At 35.0% G+C, this 21,980-nt stretch overlaps 2 protein-coding genes across 5 annotated transcripts in view; both read left to right on the plus strand.

Moving 5' to 3' along the window:
• Positions 1–14,225, plus strand: part of PGAP1 (post-GPI attachment to proteins 1) — a 33,852-nt gene extending 19,627 nt beyond the window's left edge. For both annotated transcript variants that reach the window (XM_026852735.1, XM_026852733.1), the window contains exons 19-26: positions 334–427; positions 1,084–1,174; positions 1,389–1,586; positions 3,620–3,755; positions 4,930–4,980; positions 6,241–6,461; positions 6,810–6,914; positions 7,751–14,225. In XM_026852735.1, coding sequence (XP_026708536.1) covers positions 334–427; positions 1,084–1,174; positions 1,389–1,586; positions 3,620–3,755; positions 4,930–4,980; positions 6,241–6,461; positions 6,810–6,914; positions 7,751–7,889 — 1,035 coding nt within the window. In that variant the 3' untranslated portion in view covers positions 7,890–14,225. The remainder of the gene's footprint in view (positions 1–333; positions 428–1,083; positions 1,175–1,388; positions 1,587–3,619; positions 3,756–4,929; positions 4,981–6,240; positions 6,462–6,809; positions 6,915–7,750) is intronic.
• Positions 7,752–21,547, plus strand: C7H2orf66 (chromosome 7 C2orf66 homolog). 3 transcript variants are annotated; one of them, XM_026852737.1, is made up of 3 exons: positions 7,752–7,832; positions 18,767–18,911; positions 19,800–21,547. In XM_026852737.1, the coding sequence occupies exons 2-3, from the start codon at positions 18,789–18,791 to the stop codon at positions 19,983–19,985; spliced, it is 309 nt and encodes a 102-aa protein (XP_026708538.1). In that variant the 5' UTR covers positions 7,752–7,832; positions 18,767–18,788; the 3' UTR covers positions 19,986–21,547. The 3 variants fall into 3 exon arrangements, with proteins under 3 accessions (XP_026708538.1, XP_026708539.1, XP_026708537.1); XM_026852738.1 differs by lacking the exon at positions 7,752–7,832 and adding an exon at positions 16,859–18,207; XM_026852736.1 differs by lacking the exon at positions 7,752–7,832 and having other exon boundaries at positions 16,859–18,911.
• Positions 21,548–21,980: the final 433 nt, after the last annotated feature.

Raw genomic sequence — 21,980 nt, forward strand, 5'->3', positions numbered from 1 at the left:
GGCCTTTTAATTTGTTTTACTGAAACACTATTAACATGCTACTGCATTCTTTTAATATTTGTTTTGACTGGAAAAAAGAATTAATTTATAATTTGGTCATTTATCAAAACATATTTGATTAGCCGTTCATGAGAGATTTGAGTATTTTCTATATATAGCATTAATTGCTGATGGTGGTTATCAAATATTAATCAAAATGAGAAACTTTGTATCTTACGCAAGATATTTATAATCACATTATCATTCTGGCATCATGATAATATTTGTATGTGTGTTTTTCATATATCTTTAAATATATAAATTAAAAGTTATGCTTGTATCCTTGTCTTTCAGGTAATAAGGTTCCATGCTGGTGCTCTTCCTGTCTACGTTGTTTCTAATATTCTTCTTACTTATGGAGGACAACTGAGCACATTGATATCAGCAGGTGGCTTTCTAGAAATATAATTTTTTTTTCCTGTCACAAGTGTTTTTAGAAAAAATACCTATCCAATTTACTGTTGAAACACTAGATAGTTGTGAAATTTTTTTTTAATCTAAGTATCATTGAACTTGTGCAAGTACTTGGATCTGTGCTTTTCACTTTTGTTTTCTGTTTGTTGGTAGTTCTCCAAGGTTGTTTTGTAGCTTACTGTTTTATTCTTCAGTCCCTTCTTTATGAATGATTGGTGTTGCACAAAATTTTAGAATTATTAGAAGTCTACTTAAGAATACATGTAAAAGTTTAAAATATATTAATATGCACAAAAACAAGTGTTTCTTGCATGCAGATGAGATTTACAGACATAACTTTTAGACGTGTCTTCAGACAAAATGCATTTTTTTTTTTGAATTCAGATGGTGTTTGTAACAAACTTCATAATGTCTCTAGAAGATCTTGTGACATATTACCTGAATGTGAGCGATCCAGTGAATAAGGGCCTTTATGATGAAGCATACTGACTTACAGGGCTGTTATAAGACATGATGATCTTTGAAGTAAACTTTCAAATCTTTGTCTGAATTTACTTTTTGTTGTGGATCTTCTTTGTTAAAGTTCATGACAAAATAATAACTATGGATGCTTTCTGTTCTTGGTTCTAGGCCAGTGTTCAGACTTTTCCCTTGAACTAGTTAGGACAGCTAAACCCTACAAAGTAGAGCCTCTTTTAAGCATTGTTGTGTTTCTGCAGGGGTGAGTTTGCATAACTTACTTATTTAAAGCAGTTTCCAAACCAGAAGTTTCAGTAAAACTGTTGTTGGGGAGGAATATTATTTTATTTGTAGTCATTGTGAACACCTGACTCTGATTTTGTTTGAAAGGCTGTAGTAGGAGGAATAGTTGATACATATTTTATTGTAAGGGTGATTGGAAGTGATAAGTAATACTGCTTTCATATTTTTGGCAGGTTTAACTGGTTTAGAGAGATATGGGAGTCACTGTCACTACCAGAGGTGGATGCTGCTGTACTGAGGAGTCAGGATGCATGGTTCCCCCTTGTGTCCCTGATTCTGTTTCTTTTGGGGACAGGCATTGCCTACTGGAATGGAGTATTTTTCTCTACATCTCTGAGACTCTTCTCTTCATTATGGTTAACTCTATTTAGGTAAAACAATATTATGCTAAATGATTATGCTTTTTTACATGCCTGTGACCCTGTCATTTTTTTCTGTTTCCTTCAGCGTGAATGCTTGGGAAGATTAAATTCTGCAATATAGTCCATACATAGTTTTAGCCATCTGTGTGTGTTAGTGTTAAGTGCTAATGAAGTCCGAGGAGAATTGCCTCATATTCCTTATACCACATCTCCGAAATGGAACATACAAGGCTTTCTTGTTTCCTTCACCAGCTGTTATGAAGGTTTTCACTTTGTTATTGAGGAAAGCTTCTTGGGGAAAAGAAAGAAACTGTGAACTATTCCTTTTTCAGCAGCTCAAAAAATAAATGTATATATCTAGAAAAGGCACTCTAAGCATTGCAATCCATTCCTCATTCTTCATATTGGACAAACTGCATTAAAGAATGCAAAGAAGTTTGTAAAACAAAAACTCCTTGGGTGTGAATTTCACCCTACATGACTGATTTTATCTATCTAAGGACACTGGAATATTTTTGTTTGTAGAGATGGTATTCAAATATGAAAGAGGGTATGAAAAAAGCAAGGAAGATAAAAAGATTTTAAAAGAGTAAATTAGTAAATTGGATAACATACTTAGCTCTTTTAATGGTTTGACTGTTCTTATACTGATAACAGACCTCAGTTAGATTTGAGGCAACTCTGTCTCCAGAAATTTGGTTGAGGTGCTTTTTACTCGGAAAATATCTGCTAAATTAACTCTCTTTTTTAATCACTAGTTCTTCTAGTCTTATTCTACCAAATAACAGATGTCGTGTCAGCTGTTTCTTCACAGACATCTTATTTATAAATTCCAGTGGATGCTCAGAAACTTCAGTATTAGTTTTATGTGATGAAGCGATAACCTTCTAAGTTTTGAAACTATGCTTACTAAATTTTTAAGAGTTGATTCATACCCATTTCATTAATGCTTTGTATTTCCTGCAAACCCTGAAAATGTATTGGGAAGAGGCAGGAAAATAAGATTTTGTGTGCCTGTCTGTAAGTCCGCAGGTGCATTTTGAAATTCTAGTACCTTACACAGGTTTTGATCTAGTCCCGAATTTCTTGGGGAAAAAAAAACAATGACCACAGTTTCTATAAATCTGTCTAAGATAGATAGTACTGTTGTTCAGTGTTCTTAAATCATCTGATATGGTCAGCAGCAAAGAACTTGTTACTAGCTGTCTGTGGAATTCTTTGTTCTTGTCAACTAGCCTTCTTTTTCAATATTTCTTGCAAAGACTTAAGATTGTATTTTCTAGATAATGCTGACCTGTGAATATTCAAGAAGTACAGACTTTTTCATAGTTCTATTGCACTTCCTCCCCACCCGATTCCCCTTGTTGTCACACCTTCTCGGTTTATCTTTGTCATTTCTGATTCATACTTGTCTCTTAGTTTTATCAGCTAGAATCCAGAAATTTAAAATAAGCTTTTTAGTGTTTCTCAGACTAAGCAAGCAGAAATTCCAGTCTGGGAAGAATGTTTGTCACGGAATTAATCTCTTGGAGACTTATTGTTGTATGCTGCTGTACTATCATTGAAGACTGCAGTGCATTAATGTTTGTAGTAGGAGTCACTTTCATGATGCAGCTGTGCAATAATAATCATAAGGTACTCATTCTCTTGGGCTGAACAGAAGAACTTAATGACTGTTGCAGATCTACAGTTAGCATTCTCTAATGCTTTGTGTTCACCAGTGTATCCTTTATGGTCCCCAGATGAAGTAAAAATAATGTGCTAGTTATAGTTACATCTAGTTACGTTCTGGAAGGTGTAAGATTGTTTTGTTAGCTCATCTGATATGAGAGTTGTTTGCGGGGGTGGTGGTGTTTGTTTTTTTGCAAAGTAGCTTATGTAGCAGTTGTATATATGTTCGAGTTCATCTAACTTAATTTTTCCAGTGTTTAATCAATAATCAGGAGCAATTCTTTTCAGTCATTCACAAAGTAAATTATTCTTTGATCTTTGTAGTTTTGATGTTCTTACAAGAGCATAATAGCATTTTTGTCTTTTTTTAGACCTACTGTACTTCGAAAAGATAACAAGTTGATTACACTCAGGAGATTCTGTATGATGTTATCCCTTGCTTTGGTTAGCTGGACCACTTGTGGTGCATTCGCTGTATTCCTTATTTATCTTCAATACTTGTTTAAGGTACAGAAAGGCTAAACATTATAACTGAATTAAAAATTTTGTATGCCTTGGATTAACCCTGTGTTGAAACCAAAACCACAGGTTACCATTTTTCATACTTAAATGTTATTGTTGACATACTTGAAATCGGTATTTTTTGAACTTTTCAGACTCTCACAGTCTTGTAATCTTAAGAATTATTTTCTTCTTTTGATAATGTTTTTTCCAAATAAAAGTACAGTCCTGTATGCCCACTACAGTAATGTATATAATTGTGATTTTTAACATATGAATAGGTAATGTTATAAAATCAAGGACTGATAGCTCCCTTGAAGAGAAACCTTAGTAGAGGGAGGACTTGGAATGTTTTGTTGAATGCTTCTTATCTTTAAAGACTTTTCACAGATCTTTATGGAGTAAAATTAAGGAGGGTGGATGTATTGTAGAATTAGGGTAGTCTTACTGTGTGTCTAATTTGATCCCTTGGCTAGTGCCACAAAGATCCATATTTAGTCCTTGCCATTCAGTTTCCATGGTCTTCCTTGCATCAGAGTGTCTTAACTAATCTGATTCACCCTGTGGTTATAAAGCTGTGAAATCAGCTACTATACTTAGCTACTGGGGAAGCACTGGAGCATGCATCTGGGAGTTGGGGCACAGAGCAGAGCAGCTTACAGGTGGTCTGAAAGAGGTAGGTGGCAGCTGAAAGCACAGCCTGAGGAACAGGCCTATCTCTAATTGAACTCCCTGTGACACAAGGTTACCCTGTGATGTTCCCATGCTGATATTACTCCCCCTTCTGCAGTAAATCTCCGATGTGAGACTTTTCCTCTGTGGCCTGCTTACAGGTTTCTGGAGAAAGTGAAGTAGAACTGAATCAGCAGCAGGAGGTGAGGAACATGCAGATTTTCCACTGTATTCTCTGTCAAGCACAGTGGAAGGAGAGAAGCACAGAGAGCATAGAGAAAGCAGAGCAGTGGAAGTTTTCTTGCTGTTCTTGGATGCACAGAACAATGTGGATGCTGCTGATAAAAAAGACAGAGGGAGTCCTTGCATTGCAGCTATATTAGGGACCTAGAGTCATCTAGCTATAAAAAGAATCAAAACATAAATAGCCCAATTTTTTTTTCTTGTATACTACAGCTTTTGTGTGAAGAAACATTACTAAAAAAATGCTGAACTGTTTGTCTTACAGGTTATAAAAATACATGTGAATGTAAGAGCAGAAGAAAACATGTTTAATGGGGTAAGTCTTGTTTCCTGCTTCTGTTCAAAACTGTGACCAAAAATTTTTGGGCAAATGTATGCACTATGAATTGTTATTGGTAGCATTAGGCTGTGTTGTGATGACTGAATGGTGGTAGTTTCCTTACTGTGTGCATGATGTGAAAGAGAAGCCAGGACTTCCATCACACATGACTATTGCATTCACTGTTCGAGATCACTGCAGTGTGAGCTTGTCTGAAGTTCATTTAAGAAGAAAAAGTAGTCTCAATACATACAGAACAGTAGTTTTTGTCTACATTTTGGTATTGACTATGCATGTCTTATCTAAAGAAATGAATTTAATTTCTAGATAATAGTCTATACTACAGGTAAATTTTTTTTTTTTTTTCCAGAGAGGTATTTTGTGAAGTTTAGGGGTTTTTGAAGCAGGATTTATAGTACAATTTATTGTACTAATATATATATATAATAATAGATAGTACAAGTACAATTTATTAGATGGATATGGATTGAGACTGCAGTAAATTGGGAGCTGTTTAAAAAGGAGTGAAGAAGCATCGTTGGTTTTCAGGTGTTGCAAATTTGTTTTTTTCAGTTACTCTAAGGTATAGCATCCAAGATGTAAGCACATGTGGATAAGGCATATAATAACTACCTGTTCTTTTTGCCAAACATAGTTAAAGCAGTCTACCAGAAAAAAATATTGACAGTTTTCTTTGGGTTTCAAATGTTTTTTGGTTTAGTTTTAAATCTTCTTCTCTTCTTGCACCTCCATATAATTTTTGAGGGGAGTTTCATTTGTGTTTTTAAAATTTTTTTTCTGTCACTGGCAGTTAGCATCTACCAACTCATAGTTTATCTTTGTTATTTTTTCCTACAGCTTATGTTTTACTCCCAATTGCATTATCTCCTGTATCTTTTACATGAATGGTCATCTGTGATTTTCACCTGCATGCTTTATTACTTGTTTTATTCTGTTCTTCCTCCTTCCAGGAACTCTATTTCTTATCACTGCACTGGTGTCAGGGCATCTCCACTCTCCATTATTTTATTCCAAAGACATATAAACTATCACCAAGATAAATTTCTGGTTAAATCTAGCTTCAAAATTGAACTATTGAACTTTATCTCCTAAAGAGCCATCAAAAGCAAATTGCAAATTTTCTTTTTAAATCAGAGCTGGTATGACACTGTTGTGACAGCTTTTCTCTCCTCCTCCCTCAGCATGGGTTCTTACAAGCCTGTGCATGTTTTTATGACTTTTGCCTTTTATTTCCAGGATTCAGACTGCTCAAAAGAAACTTCACAGAACTCCAGTACATTCACAGTCAAAAACCAGAGTTCGATGGACAGTACCTCAAAAGCAACACAATCTCTTTGCAACAGTACAATTGCTGAAGGCATTAGCAGTCTTAAGATGCATGTTACAATTCTCAATTTATTCACATGGATTGTGCTGCTCAACTTGCCATCTTTAATTTATTGGTTAAAAAATCTCAGGTAATTTCTTAAATTGCCAGTAAGGGGGAAGAAAAGAATATTAAGCTGTTAAGAGAGTAAAAATTGTAAATGTTTGACTCTACATTATCAGCTACATTGTAGAGTCAAAGATGTCTGTTAATTATATCTGGTTTTTGTATGCAATCTGGTTTATGTTATGATATAAGTAGGTGTTAAGTGACTCATATGCTGAAGGAAGTAATGATTCAGAAACAGTTTAAAGTCAGGCTGTGATGCCATATACATTTCATGTATGTTTGTTGTTACCACTACATGCTTGTTCCCAACTTGGAATTTATTTGGTAGCCTAGTTTAGAAATAACATGCTTTTTAAACCATTTTTTGCAGGTACAATGTTAGACTTGATCCTGATCCATGTAGGTCTACTGCTATTATCCTTGTATGCATTTTAGAAATTCTCATGAATTCAAGTACTTCTGAAGTAAAATCAAGGTACTGTAGCCCAATCCCCAGTTTTTGTTTTCCTGTTTCTTTCTTGCTACTTTCATTTGCGTGGTAAAACTTAATTTGTGCTGCACAGACATGCTCAGCCTACATAAAGATTCATAAACTCGTATGGTTAAATCTTAAAGATTGGGTAAAATGCATGCAGATCACCTGTAGTTCAGCAAAGTGGAGAAAATCACTGGTATTTACCACATGGATTTAAATGAAGTAGTTGCTATCTAAATAATCTGTTGCATAAAGACTTCTTTAACAGTTTTCACAATTCAGTGAATCCTTCCAAATGTTACAGAATACTAATACATTTAGCAATTATTGTCAGAAAGTTACAAGGAAAAATGAATTCTAAACGATTATAGTTAAGTTCCTGTAATTCCCCCTTATGGGCACACTTGTGGAAATGTAACATGCTTTCTACTGAATGAAGAAGGTTTGAGCGCTTGGTTTTGCTGACAGAGAGCATTTCTTGTTCAGATATAAAATTAATGCCTCATGAAATATAGTGACTAATAACCAATATAGTTTATCCTGTTGACTGGTACCTGCTAACTCAAGTGATCTAAACCATTAAATCTTTCTTTGTTACAGGGAACTTATTTCTAAATTAATGTAAGCATATTTTTAAATGACACTTTATTTGCCTTTTTCAATAATTGGTCTTTCTTATGCATCAGTTGTTCTTGCCCATTACACCTATTTGTTCTGTTTTAAAAATAAACAAATCCTTGAATCAATTATTTTTCAAAAGAAAGTGAAATATGGTATTTGCATATCTTCTGTGTGTATGGCTACAAAAATGGCATTTTTTCTTTATATTCTTACAGTAAACTCTTGAAGATCGCAGCCAAAGTTCCACTCCCTTTGTCTGTTGCAATGTTGGCCTTTGGACGAATGCATTTATACAAAGTACCGCACTTTGTAACCTTCTCTCTTCTTCTACATGTGCTGTGTTGTATTGTGTAACGTTTGTTATACGTAGGAAGAACAGTGCAGCCTAGAAACTTAACACTGGAGATGGGGAAATCTTCAACAAAGAAATGCCTAGATTTATATAATCAGTAGTTTACGTTATGTGGGAAAGAGGACAGAACTGTGAATACTTTATGAAAAGTTTGTGGTTCTGTTCATGTTGCTTAGAAAGCTTTTCATAGTGTTTTATTTCCTGACTCTGAAAATTGTGTGTAAAATTAACTATGTGTGTGGGTAAGCACATAAATCATATTAGTGTAACATCTCAATGCTCTGTTTGCCTTGTAAACACTTTGATATCTCACTGTACTTCTTTGTTGAAACAGACTTTTTTACTCTCTATGCCATACAGTGCGTATGTTCTCAACTTGCATCTCTTGCAGGTCTAAATTATGCTGGCTAAAACCCAATACATTTCAAGCACACTGTGATGACCACAAAAACTACACAGCCAAGTATATTCTTAATCATTTTATGCTACGTTTAAAAGCTGCCACAGTTGTGTCCTAGACAAACTAGAATGTACTGCTTATATAAAACTGTTATTTCTATCAAATAATTTTTTCAATCAGTGTGAGTTGAACATTTGTGATATTATTGAAAGTCTTACACATTTTACTTTTTGTGAGAGTGAGAGAACAACGATATTCTGTGTAGCTTTCTATTCAGGAAGGATACCAGCAGATTCATAAACAATTTGCTGTAATGTTGTTTTAAAACATTGTCAGTTTTCTCTGGAATTTTGTCAATTCTGAGATTACTCCTTGGACCTTGTCCGTATGTAGAAGCTAGCAAATGTTGAGGTATGGTGTGAGTTTACAGTGCAGTTGCTGTACTGCACTTTTTCCAAGTAGACAAGGCAGGGTTTTTTGCTATTGTAAACGGAGAATCAGCCATCTCATAATAAATATCCATACATGAAATTTAAGTGAACCAGTTATAATGCTAAATTCACATCCTGCCATACAGTGCTAACTTCCTCTCACGTGGACTAACTCTTAGTGATAGTGGGAAATGCTGACCATAATTATTAGCTCTGTATAAAGCATTATCTTAGTGCCTAGATGCTACAGTGACTGCCATTTATAATAAAGCCTAAAATAGCTATGTGTGAGGAATTCTGTCCCCTGGGTATGTGTTTTGCCAACAGAAGAAATCTCAGTAGCCATTAGGTTAAAATGATATATTGATTCTGTGTAGAGATGAGCCTACTACTTGCTTCTGTGTTAGCTGTCTGTGCTCTGTCCAAGATACCTGTTATCTTCTTATGGAAATACTAGACCAGCTCAATCATCCTATACAAATAAGAGGAAACCTGCTACCTACAGTCAATCAAGTATATTTTTGATATAGTAGTACAGGCAGCATGACCCATTAATTTAACTATATCTCATTAATCTTGCCTGAAGTGCCTCAGTTAGTTCTAGTGTGTTGTTAGGGTCAATTCATATGCATGGATTGGAAAATTCACACAGTGACTTTCCAAAATGAAGGACAAATATGAAGTAGGCATCTCTTTTATCCACTTATATACAAGTCGGCAGTTCAAGCTATCAGTCATTAAAATTGCTTTAACAGAGTAAGATTATTGCAGTTAACCAAACCACTGTCACTGTTATTGGTAATATATGTACTGGTATTCTAGTCTTAACCTTTTTTAAAAAAGGTTAGGCTATACATAGTTTTTGTAAATCGGAAAAGTTTTTTAATAGATTATATCTTGATACTTTCTAACCAAATGTATGCTACGGTATATGTATATAAGGTAATTTGTGTGTCTAAATATACTTGTAGCTAAATCCACCAGTTGGTTTAGCAAAAAAATTGCTGTTCAGTCATAGAAGAATAGAGTAGTTTTTCTGCTTTCAAATGGCTGTGAATGAAAGAACTGCACTGGGGCTGGTAATAGGCTGTCTGTGAAATGTGCAGGATCTGATTTCTGTGGAAGATGATTTTCCTTGGCCTTCATGGTCCTTATGGCTTACTGCTGTATTTTCCTTCTGATTTTGTTTTGCCATCTTAATGGGCTCTTTATGCACAAATCAATTTGTTGGAGCTGTTGGTGGAATAAAATAATAATCAGAATAAGGAGAGCAGTCTCTGCATATAGGAGCTTTGATAGCTTCCCAAATCTGCCACAATGTGAAACTTATTAATTACAGTAGCTAACACCATTTTTTTTCTCATTTAATTATATATTTAAAGCTGGGAATTGTGTTGATACTTATCACTCTTCATGAAATGAGTTCCAGAATTTTGCATAGATTCCTACCTGATTTTTAAGTTGGGGGTACAAATAGATACAGTCCTGAGATCTCAGATGACAGAATTTATCGCATCTCCTTCAATACTCCATTTTTTCAGTGATGATTTACTTTCACTGGGGGAAGGAAGGTTGGTCTTACTGCTACTTTGGATTTACATGCATTCTGTGTCATTTGCTAGATGAAAACTGTTCTCGGAGATGTGCATCTGGCTTTTGCAGTGGTTATGGACTGTGTTAATTTCAGCTGTTTGATTAGGTGTCTAATCTCAACTAGATTTTCTGTATAATCAGTGGAGGGGGATACAATTAGAACAATTCATCCCATTTTAAGAGAGGATAAATGATCCTACTTGCCATTCTGAAAAGGACAAGATTTTATAACAGTCTAAAATTGTTTTTCAGGTAAAATACTGTGATTGTTTGTTGTTGTTTTGGAGAAGAGGCTTCTATTATGCTGATTTCTAGTTCTGCCACTGTTCACAAATATAATCTCAGCAGAAGTGTAGGCTAATCCACTATAAAGACTTTTAATTGTGTGTATGAGGAAGTGTAAATATTACTGAAATATCCTTTATTATGAATTAGGCTGCATTTATAAAACAGCTTTTGGTAAATATATTGTAATGTCTCTTAGTATTTTAAATTAAATTAAAATTCCAGATTATTCTTCAAATTTTAGTTTATCTAGACTGTGTGGGAGAAGATCAAGATGCAAATTAACTTGCAATGGATTAAACCTCTGCTCTATAAGGGAGGATTTCTGTTAACATGCAGACCCAAATTCTTTCCTTTTTCAGAAGCTGAAGTATTAATTTTGCAAACCACTGTTCATCATCCATGTGGATGTTCTCCACATTTAGATGGAGATTATGCCACATAAGCATTTAGGTTGAGATTAAGCCACCAGTTTTTTTTGGCTCGTACCTCAGGATACATTCAAAATAAGGACTATTTGTGTGGCTCTTTTCTAGTATTTTTATAAGCTATCAGAAACAGAATTAAAAAACAGGGTAAGAACCTAGAATACCAAATGTCACTAATTTTAGGGACAGCATATATGTACAGCAGAATCTTTCTTTGGCAGAGGGAGGGAGAGCTTTAATGAGAAGCTTTTGTTGACATCTCCATATTCTGAATTGCTCTTTAAGTCTATAATCTTTTCTAGTTGATATGATCAAATATATTCCTCATAGTCTTACCATGCTGCAGTCACAGCAGCTACACCTGTAGCGAACAGTTCATGAAAGGTCTATATTTGTCTGGGAAGGAGAAGCTGTTACCTCTTCACTGGAATTACCAGATGTACCTGGAAACTGAATGAATGAATGAATGTTGTCTGAAGGTGGTGTTTTCAGTTTTGATTTAAGAGTTGGTTACGGTATGTCATGTTTCAGCATCCTGTTAAAAGGGGGATTGGTTTTTTTTTTGGTTTTGGTTGGGGTTGTTTGTTTTGTTCCAAAAAACATTTTAAAGTAACTGGACTTTAATATTACTAATGTTTAGATTTCTGCTCTGATTTTGGTTTGGAGTGAGCTGATACATGTAGCAATTCATTCAAAAATATTTATTTGCCAAGTTTTAAAACTCATAAATGAATAACACAACAAACTCCTAAACAGTGTAATATTAATATATTGTAGAAGACAGAGAGTGGCTGTATGTCTAAGTGAATGTTTCATCTGTAACCTGATTGGGCTACCTTTAAAGTCAGTGTTTAAAAAGATAAAATAAAATGTATTGATACTTAAAAAAACCCCAAAAGCATTGTTGCATATGAAGTCTAGTTTTCTGTGTGTTTGCCAGTAACAAGATTACAAACTTGTTACTTTGTTCCAAAATCTGATACATGTGCTTCTAAGCTTTGACAGGACAGAATAAAGTTGATCACGTGCCTGTGCAAACATTTGAGAAGATTTCATTTGATCAAGTTTATTTCAGTACAGCGATGAGTGTGTTTAGACTTTTGTCTTATTTATACTGAGAAAAAGCCCAGACATTTACAGACCTTCAACACTCTTTGAGTTGCTGAATATGTTTTTGGAAGCAGTTATAGTGTCTGTATAATAATTGTGCTGCTGTTTTAAGTCACTGAAGTACTAGAAAATTGTTAGCTGTAAAACAGACTAAATTATTTATGCTTATATTCCATTTCATGAGGAACGTTAGTCACTTAGCTTACAGCTTTGACTCTTTACATCTCTTTTTTTCTGGGACATAATCAAGCTAGCATTCATAAGCACTTAGCACTGTACTGTAAAAGGTTTAAAAACTTTCAGCATTGTTCCTTTAGAGGAGACGTGCTTTTGTCACCAAAGCTACGTGCCTTGGATGCCTCTGGAAATGTGTGCCAATGAATGACAATTGAAAACAGATTCATTTTTATGTTAAAGTAAAATCATGTTTCTGTCTCTTTTTTTTTTTTGAGCCAGAACCTTAAGCTAGTATTCCTAACAGAATCCTTAAAATCTCTAAAAGTTTATTAGAAAGCCTTTTACAAATATTGTTTTTTTCCGATGAATATTCTTATTTATGGAAGAAGGTATTCAAAGCTTTTTAATCAGCTTATCTTAAAGCTTAAATAAAATCTATAAATTTCATCTTGTTAATAAACATTACTGCTTTTAAAAATAAATTTCAAGCATTCAAGGAGAAAATTCTATAGCTCTTAACCAAACCTGCCCAGCACTTCAATTTTTCAGGTATCTAAGCATGTAACTGCTTCAAATATGTGCTTATTGTCTTGTAGCATGAAAACCTGAGTCAAAGCTGTGATGTTTTGACATTAAATTTGCTTAAGATTTAGGATCTCATTCTGCATTCTTAAATGCAGGTAGATTTTGCTATTCATGCTGTCATAAACAAATCTTGTAAACATGGCCTCTCTACAATTATTGTCATGTTGTGATCTAGATTCTGTAGGAATCTGTGTGATGTCAGAGCTAATTTTGTGTCTATAAAAGTTGGGAATGGAACACACAAACTTGTTATTTTGCAGCACATTGTTCCAGTTCCTCCTTCCATATGCTGTTATTCTTACTTTGCAGTGTCCTTCCACTGTACTACAATATGTAGTGTTCACAGTACTAGTAGGCACTGGGACTGACCTAGTGAAGATACACAGCAGCTGTCCTGTAGACTTGTTCTATGGAAGTTTTGCATAATTGTTGAAATACCAGCAAACACTTTTTTTTTTCCCTCCAACTCAAATAATTTCAGGATATATATATATTAGTATCAAATGTGCAAGTGTGTTCATGTTTATTTTTATAAAAAGCTAAGTGCACTATTTTGGGATCAATTCAGGCTTTAGTATTTTCCACTTGAGTGTGAAAACAGTATTTGAGACTGCAGCACCTGACAACTGAACATTTTACAGAAGTCTGCAAGTAGTAATGTGACACACGTAATTAGAGTGCCAGACCAAAATTCAAATGTGAAATTCCTCACTGTGACTTAAAACTTGTAGCTTTCTAGAGCAAAAAAAGTTACTGTGCCTTAAACCAGTAAATGAATACACTCTAACTGTAGCCTGTGGACTTCTGTAGCCTTATATTTGATTTTTGAAGTTGACCAAAATATTTGTGTGGATCATACTGAAACTTGATTTAGGGAAAATACTTTAAAAAAATTATTTCAACTCCCTTTTACTACACTTACAGAAATGAAGATTTATGACAGTTACAGTGTATTTGTGGTTTGGAATCACACCCAACAAAGTCAGAAAGCTTTAGCTGACTTTAATTTCTCGAGACTTTCTATTGTGACAATAAGCAGAATAAGGAAGAAAAACTAGTCTCAGATCTGTGTCTCAACTTTGAAGTTCTATGTGTCAAATTATTTTAAAAAATTTTGTTCTTTAGTTTCTCCAAAATAAAGAAATCCTCTAGTTTAAACAAAATATTGAATTTATGCCATTGAGTATCAATATCTATGCCAGTGTGAGAATAAAACTAGATGGTGGGGTTGGTTGGTTGTGTTAAAGCTTTGAATAAAGTTTTGAATAATGAATTTCACTTTTTAGGAAAAATCTTCATATGTAAAACCCTGAAAGGTCTTTTGGGAAAAGAGAGGGGAAAAAAAAAAAAAAAAAAAAAAGGCTTATGTATTCTGTTCTTCTCCATTAAAGAAAACCAGAAATAGTCAAGAACTTAGTCTGGTTTTGATACAGTAGAAGGATTTCTTATGTATATTTTTAAATATAAAATGATCACAAAAAGCTACCACTGGCTTTCCTTATGTGTCTCTACAGGATTCTTTGTATATTTTGAACAAACGCCACAAATTCTGACACACCCCCCACGTCCCCCCCAGTATTATACTGTGTAACACTGAACCTTGAATAAAGATGCCATCTCAAAGCTTATCGTTGGACTGTGGATATTTAGATATGCACACAAAATGACTGCATGTCAGCTGATCACAGTAATTGTTTGAAGCAATACAAATCAAAGTTATTAACTTTGTTTTCTTGAGAGCTAGCTTGAACCTGGCTGCCACAATGCTGCTGATGCTGTGGTACAAAGGAACCATGCAACTTTTCTGTCTTCCCTGCTACTTCCTTCTGTATGTTAGTTTCTACTTTTAAAGCTCTTGTTCCAGTCACCTAACTTTCTCTTCTTTCCTTTGCTATGATCCTATGATTTCAGTAATCCTAGCCACTGTTGATTTCCTAACTACAGGAGTATTCTGGTATTAAAATCATTGGGAGGGCAGAACTACTTTTAAGGACTTTATATATGATGATTAGTCTAGAGAAGTTGTGTAACCTAGGCCTGGTAACTTGATTCCCTATTTACCTTTTAATAGTTTTTCCAAACATGAAGACAGAATAATGTTGGCCAAAGTATCTGTTTTGGGTAACGGAGGGAGGGAAGGGGCTGTTGGTTGGTTTTAAGAGGACTTAAAACTTTGAAGAACATATATGTAATGTTTGGAAAAAGCTATTGCTTCACAAACAACCTGCCTTACATGTCTTTAACCCTTCACTGCTTTCAGTTCTTATACACCTAGTATAAATCTGGTGTAGTAGGTGAAGCTAACTCTTAATAGTTACAGGTTTCTAGAGATGTTGACAGGGTCTTATCTATAAATGTTTGGATAATGTTATAATAATTTATTGTGCTTATTAAAATTTTTATAACTGAATTCTCAAATATAGCTCATGCAAGGTGTGATAAGCTTTGGCAAAGTCCTTGTCTTGTGAGATGCTGAGAAGACCTTGGAGACAAGGTATCTTCAACTAGTGATGAAATTGCCGAAATCTCAAAATCTTTCAAAACTATGCTTTTAGATACTGGTACTTTTTTGTTGAGGGCACCTTGAGTGGGAGCTACTCCGGGATGTTTGTATTTTGTTTGATGGTTTCCCTGTCTGCAGTGTATACTTCACATTTTTTTGTCTTTTTTTTTTACCTACGTGCGCATGACTTAGAGTACACTGTATAGCATATGCTCTGGCTGAATAAACACTTCTGTATATTTTTGTATGGTGTTCTAACATGGCTGCATTAGTACAAATGGTTGTAATTCACAAAAAGTGCCACTTACCAGTCATACTCTGTAGAGTGTTGTGAATGTTACCTCTACTTCTGTTGTACAAACACGTTAATGAGTGGTGTGATGAATGTTTGCCTTTAGTCTTTGCTCAGGTACTCATGTGGAGCAGTTTGGTGCTTTTCCTTCTAACTTGTAATACTTGGGATTCTAAGCAGAAAATAAAAACAGTGAACAAAAGCATTGTGGTTAGAGCAGTATTTTAAGTAACAGACACTTTTTGCATATCTCACGTAGAATACAATAAAGATCATACCTGATGGAGCTTGGTTTAGTATCTTAACTCATGCACCTTAGGCTGTTTATACTTGCCTTGCTATCATGAATTAGAAATGCAATAAAATGGAAGATATTTGGCAAATAATATAGTTTATGTAGAGCATCATATGTATAAAACTCGTTCTCAGGTAAACTAATTGATTTTAAATTTGCCTTTTGTCCTAGAACAATATTTTTATTTTTTTGAAGTAACTTGTGAGAAACAGAACGAGCAATGTGATGAGCATTTTCCACTTCAGTGCAAATTAATTCAAACATACGTGACTGTTACTGTGCCCCAAGGGCTACATAATTAGTATAACCACTTTCAAAAGGTTCGATTAGCTGAAGATGTGTGTCTATATACGTAATGTGTCAAGAAAACCTAGTGCTTAAATTTAGCTGCATTAAAAAGGCAGCACACTGACATCTAGCTTGGAAAGCGTTTAAGCTAGCTACTGTTCTCAAAAGGAGGATGCAATTTTGTCCAATCAGTGTAACTGTGCTAACACTATTATAATATGAATGTGTTCTGCTTATATTTGACTTTCACTGAAGGAAAGGGCTATAATGAAATTAACTTTAAAAAAAACCAAACACATCAAAAAAACCCACAATAAATTGGGCCCTAAGTTTAAATAGACTTTTAACTCAGGAAGCAACAGGTTTGTAGGAATTTTTTTTTTTAAGACAGCTCACAGAAAATATATGCTAATTAAATCTCTTGCATATCTGCATACTTCCTACTAAATTCCTACAGTAATAAAAGTTATTTCAAATTTATAGATTACTTCAGTATATTTTACTAGTTGAATGTACTGTGTATCCCCCAGCTTCTTTCTAAACAAATCAAATTAATTAAAATGGGGGGGGGAGGATGGAAGAAAACTGCCACTGTTCTGTTGGGGTTTATTTAAAAACCTAAATAAGGAGCTAAAATCTAATCCCAAACTGTAAATCAAGCCTTTTTCCCTTCCTTCCTTTTCTCTAGAGAAACATATTTCTATTTCTGGTTGATTTAGAAGGGAAATTATGCGCAAAATTAAGCTAAAAGTATCTACCTACAAAATCAACAAAGCAAGTTCTCTTACATTGGGACCTGCCTTTTTACAAGCTCTTCTGTTGCTACTGCTGTTCTGGTTCTTGATGAGTCTTCTGTCTGGAAGTTGTCTATTAAGAAAAGTAATTGAAGGGTTTGGACGGATTTTTTTTTTTTATACGTGTGTGAAATTTTTTTATTGCAAGTCTGTAGGATAATATACAAGCTGGATAAGGTGACTTGTATTTTCATATGTTACTGCAGTTATAAAGATAACACTGCTAGGATTTTGTTACCTGTGTTGCTAATGATGTTTGGATGTTCACAACTTTGCCTGCCTGGAAGGGTAGAGTTAGGTTTTTGTTTTTCTTTCAAAATTTAAACCAAAGAAAGATGTAAAGCTTCCAGTCAGAAATAAAGATCTATAATCCTGACTAAGATAATGGTCAAAAAATTTAGTTTTAACATGTCTATTTAGAGATATATTTTATGTGCTACTAACTAAAGTATCACCTAAATAGTGGAGAGAAGAGTATAATGCAATTATAAGCAAAAAATTTGAGCAGCTTTGAGATGAAGAATGCTATGAAATAAGGCCGAGGTAAATTAGCATAGACCTTCTTGCAGTCTTTGTCGTAGTTCTAGTCTAACAGGAGGATATTGACTGCCAATAAAATCGGGGTTGGAAAACAACACTTCCATTAAAACGTTATGATTTTGAATCGTGAAACAGACCTTACTTTTCACTCTCTCTGTCTCCAGTATCAAGAAAATGATCCATATCTCATCTTGCCTGAAAACCATTTAACCAGCTGTAATTATCTGTTAGGGACCATTCTGGAGATATAGTTAATTACTTTTAATTAAAAGTAATATTTTGATATAGCTCTGCTATCTCTGGTGGGAGTTGTTTTAAACTTACTATATGCTTACCACCAATTTTCTGCAATATGGCTTAGGAAGGAGGAATTTGCACTGCACTGTTCAATCGCAACAGGTCTTAAGAGTATTAAGGATGAAATTCTCAAGAGTCTTTATGTCATGGCTGGAAGTGGAATCATTACTGTATTTTTGAACTCCTGCTAACGTCATTGACACCCACCTACAGTCCACTAGAAATATAAGTGCAGAGATCAGTTTGTTCACAGATTACAAGGAGACTAACCAAGAAGGGGCAAGCCAGAACCAAATTCACTGGTAAGCTTTATCTTAAAGAACATGAAAGGGAGAATTATTTCTTCCTTTTTTTTTTTTTTTCTTGAATGAAGTTGTGAAATGGGTCTCTAGTATCTTATACCAGGCTGTATTATTATTGCACTTACTAATATATGTAGTACACTTCCATGCGATTAAAAAAATTGAGCTATCTGGATCTCAAGCCGTATTTTTACATTCTTCTTGGAGCACATAAAGATCTAATGCTGTAACTAATAGGCCAGTGAAAATGGCTGTATGTAATAACAAATGTAGATTTACAAATGTTTAAGTATTTTGTGTTAAATGTCACCCTAGTTCCTCTCAAAAAGAGAATCCAGTGGCTAGAAATATCTTTGGTATGGGAAACGTTTCTTCACAATAATTTGTGCTTCAAAAAACAAAAAAAAAGTTGCTAGCACACAGATGTAATCTGCAGTAGGCAGATTCTCCTTACCATGATAAATTATTTTCAGCACTCCACTAGATTGTCATCCTTGCTCTGTGCTACCAGTGACAGCTCTGTAGGACTCAAGGAGTCTGGTTCGTTGTCCTTTTACAGGTAGTCTGTTCATCTCTTCAACATGTGGAAAGTGGTGCTCCTGGGTCTATATACAGTACTGGCTGTGAGAGGATTCGCAAAGGGTGCTCCTTTCCAACCAGAAGAAAAATGGAAACCTCTAGATAACCCTAGAAACAGAGACCTGGTAAGGAAAATGCTGCAAGAAAGGTAGCCTGAGTTTTGTGTGGGTTTTGTTTTCCATTGTGAGTATTTTTATCTTCTAAATTTAAAGGTAAGAGGGGCCCATTAAATGTAGTGTTAGTAAGTGCACTCTTTGTATAGTCAATAACCACAACTGGATGAGCATGCTTCAGTCAAGATGCACCCCTTCACTGAAGAGACATTCTCCATGTGCAGTAGTGCATAAAACTTCCTTCTATCTCCATCCAGCAGGTTTAGTTTTTAAAAATGTATTTTGATTATGCAACCACTTGTTTTATGAAACAGAAAAGGAATTATTATTATGTTTCTTTCAAATGTGTACTGTTGATTGCATGCTGTTTCATCTTCTGGAAGTACAAATAAGTTTTCATCTGACACATCATGAATAGAGGCTAAAGGTATGAAAGTTAATTACAGCTAAGAAAATATTAAGAGAACATGCAAGATCTTATAAGGAATTTGTGAAGGAAAAAAAAATATTTTCCCTAACTGTTTTAAGAAGCATTAAATCTACTTTTAAGGAATCTAAGGGGCCAGTTCAAATCACTTGCGCACTGTTGCTAACTCTTAGAGAACATTTCTCCTTCTCTTAGAGAAATGTGCAACACAGCTGTAGTGTTTGCTCTCAGGAAGGGTTTTGCTGTGCCTGTTGTATAAGGGATACAGTTGGTGGTGTGTATACTCCACGTAAGATGTACAAGCCATGGACAGAGTGGACATGTCTGAATTATACTACCTGTATTGTACTGGTTTATGATCAAAATAGAGGATTTAATCCCACATAGAAACAAATATTGCCTCTACTTTGTGTCAGTAGAAATAATAAAACTCCATTGGGCATGCTCTATTTTCACATACGCAATACGTTCAGTTTTTCAGAACGCTCCAGGCTTATTTTTCGGGCAGGGGTCTTGATCTCAGAAAGTTCCCAGCTACTTTCACTGTGAACAATGAAGGGCCAAGAAGACCTGTCATCTTCTACTCAGATCCAATTGCTTCTGCATTTGCAGATTATGAAGAAAGGAAAAATTCTTTTCCAAATTATTTCAAAGGCTGAAGTGTGCTTCTGACTAAGGTAAAAGAGAATGCCTTCTCCTTTAACATTACATGTAACCAAGTGAAAGATCTGGATTCAAGTGATTCTCTTTTCTGTTTGAAGTATAAAACCAACTTCTTTTTTTTTTTTTTTCTGAATAAATTAGAACTAGAACCTTAACTCTTGCCTGAAGTTGGTTTAAAATTATTGAGGTAGAGATTTATTAGGTATTTATTACTTCAGTAAAATAACACACGATGCTTGTGCAGATCAATATAGACTGTACTTCTTTTTTTTTTCTTCTTTTTCTCCCCTTTTTCATGCAGAAGAGAATTCTGAAAATGTACAGATAATAGAGAATGCAGATTTTATTTAAATAATTGATATCAGTGAAATGATAAATTGAGACTAATGGTTTTCTGTGGTGTGTATATATTAAGAAATTTAGACATAAGTTATTGCACTAACCAAGCATACATTATCTTTTACATCTTTGTCTATTCATGCTCTTATCCTTATTCCTACTGCTAAAATTGAAGGTTGATAAAAGGATTGCAAATTTATTCATATCTCTCTGTAAATATGGAATAAAATTTAAGTGGGTCAAACTTGCATTATTAATAAATCCAGCCTCAATTTAGCCCAGGTACTTCTCAGCTCTTTTACCTATGGGTAACCATACTCCGTAAAAAATAATATATCTCATTTTGAGAGTCAGTGAATATTGGCAATTCTGAGAAAAGGTAAATAATTGTTTTCTCCCATTTTACAAAGAGTTGAAGATTTCAGTAAGATTTTTAAGATTCAGTAAGTACTTTGGTGATTTACTCCATATCTTTGTCATCAGTATTCATGTTAGGATTTCTAGCTCTGTCCTACTCTCTGCCTGCTTAACCACGTATTTCTGTAATCAAAAGCACAGCTCCACTCTTCTTATTATCATGAATCATAATGAAGACTGCACCCAAAGTTTAATGCTAAATTCTCTTTTTACCAAACTTTTGTGTCAGGATAAAAAAAAAAGCAAGCATCACAGAACAGCTGTTGGGCCTGACAAAAAGCTGCTTCAGAAGGGATGCTGTAGCTCTGCTGTAAGTTACCGCAGCAGTGAGGAAATGACTGGTGGAAGTAATTTGCCCTGCATAATTCAGGATGATCACGGTAGTTCTTTTCAGTGTCCAGAACTGGTTTTGGGAAGTAGAGGTCTGCTGAGCTCATTTGGGGTATTTCATCTAGTGTTACCACATCTTGGCTTAGATCATACCCTGGTTGCATATACATATTTGTCTCATCTTTTTTTTTTTTCTTTCTCTTTTTCAGGTATTAACTTTTCAACTTCATGTGAAGCGGTAATCTTTACAGCAAAATATTACGGCTTTGACCTTTTTAACTGTTACCTGATAATTTAAAATTTTCCTCAAAGTTTTCGCCTATGGCATCTGCTGTCATGCTGTAATTAGCACATTTGCTATTGACAGATGTTTGATATTTGGTTACTACAATTTGCCTAGCCGAATTGTGTTTGTTTAAACATGAATAAATGTGGAGTGCAACAGTGCTTTTAACTACCCCAAGCGTCTTTTGTTCGAAATCGGTAAATAAAAGTTACCTTTCAATTTATTAAAACCAGTTATCACAAGGTATTTTGCAACAATTTTTCAGATACTCTTACCAGAAGCCTTCTAGCTTCTCGGGAGAGTGAAGCTCATGGGGCAGGGCCTGCTGCCTGCTTGTAAACCCCCCCCCCCCCCGCCCCATTTCTGACCGTGCTCTAGTCGGTGAGGCATCTGCACGATGGCTCTATACGTATATGAAGTTACGAAACCCTTCCCCTGGAAAAATCACACCCATTCCTGGGGAAATAAGAGAATCTAACACCTGCAGTGAGGCCGGGAACAGAGGCGCTTTCCTCACGCCTCCTGCTTCTCCGCGGCTGGCTCCCGCGAGGCAGCCAGCAGCGCCCACGGCCGCGGCTCCCCGCAGCCCCCCGGGCCCGGGAGCCCCTGCGGCCCGCAG

The sequence above is a fragment of the Athene cunicularia genome (genome assembly GCF_003259725.1).
Source record: "Athene cunicularia isolate RWA chromosome 7 unlocalized genomic scaffold, athCun1 chr7_part1, whole genome shotgun sequence".
In the NCBI taxonomy this organism is placed as follows: domain Eukaryota; kingdom Metazoa; phylum Chordata; class Aves; order Strigiformes; family Strigidae; genus Athene; species Athene cunicularia.

Coding starts and splice junctions, on each gene's coding strand:
- C7H2orf66 (XM_026852737.1), top strand. CDS start 18,789: ATGTGGAAAGTGGTGCTCCTGGGTCTATATACAGTACTGGCTGTGAGA. Junction 18,912..19,799: donor ACCCTAGAAACAGAGACCTG/GTAAGGAAAATG, acceptor CAATACGTTCAG/TTTTTCAGAACGCTCCAGGC.